Consider the following 863-nt stretch of genomic DNA (forward strand, 5'->3'; position numbering starts at 1 on the left):
ATAAAGATGGAAAATAGTAACATTTGTCAGGGATGGTGGAGGGTTTCTTCCATTGAATTTTTAAAATCTGTTCATAGCTAAAAAAATTCTATAAGACTTGTTGAAGGAGATCTATGTTAGCATCCTAGATTTCCTTTTAAATTAAAAAGTGGGCTAAAATAAGTTAATATTGCCATTAAAACCAGAAATTCCAATTAGGGAATCTAAGAAAACCACCTCCGTTCTTAAGAATTAGTCCGTCCTAGAGCTTTCTTAAATGAAAGTCACAGATGAGGCTTGTCTTATTATATTTTCCAAAGAAATGAACAGCTTTCATCTTTTCCATGAATAGGCCTTTGCTGCGTGTTAATGAACTGTGGAGAATTGATTATCAGGGTCTGCCGTGTTTCCTGGAGACTGAGGCTTTTCCTGTTACATTTGCAGGGACAGGAGAGGTGAACCTTGTGGAAGCAGAGAACCTCCTGGCACCTTTCCTGAAGCAGTTTCCAAATGTACGCCGAGAACCGCAAGTGTATGTTTCAGCCGTGATCCCCTGGCCAGGCCGACCATTAAACAGTGTGTTCTTTTCCTTTCTCCACAGGGCTCATTTATGCTGTTCTATCATGCCCGAATAGAGCTGTTGAAAGGGAATGTAGAAGAGGTAATTTCTTTGGGAGGAATTACTTGGGAAGTTATCTGTGTGATGGAGTTGCATCACATTCTCATTCAACATAAGTCAATTTAGCTATATGCCCTAGACCAGTGGTCGGCAAACTCATTAGTCAACAGGGCCAATATCAACAGTACAACGATTGAAATTTCTTTTGAGAGCCAAATTTTTTAAACTTAAACTATATAGTAGGTACATTGTTATTAACTTAATT

The 863-nt window shown here is 38.5% G+C and overlaps 1 protein-coding gene across 1 annotated transcript in view; it reads left to right on the forward strand.

Moving 5' to 3' along the window:
• TTC39B (tetratricopeptide repeat domain 39B) overlaps window positions 1-863 on the forward strand; it is a 92,735-nt gene that overhangs the window by 63,874 nt on the left and 27,998 nt on the right. Inside the window, exons 12-13 of the mRNA XM_023755556.1 lie at window positions 332-491; window positions 581-640. Coding sequence (XP_023611324.1) covers window positions 332-491; window positions 581-640 — 220 coding nt within the window. The remainder of the gene's footprint in view (window positions 1-331; window positions 492-580; window positions 641-863) is intronic.

The sequence above is a fragment of the Myotis lucifugus genome, unplaced genomic scaffold, assembly GCF_000147115.1.
Source record: "Myotis lucifugus unplaced genomic scaffold, Myoluc2.0 scaffold_79, whole genome shotgun sequence".
NCBI classification, from domain to species: domain Eukaryota; kingdom Metazoa; phylum Chordata; class Mammalia; order Chiroptera; family Vespertilionidae; genus Myotis; species Myotis lucifugus.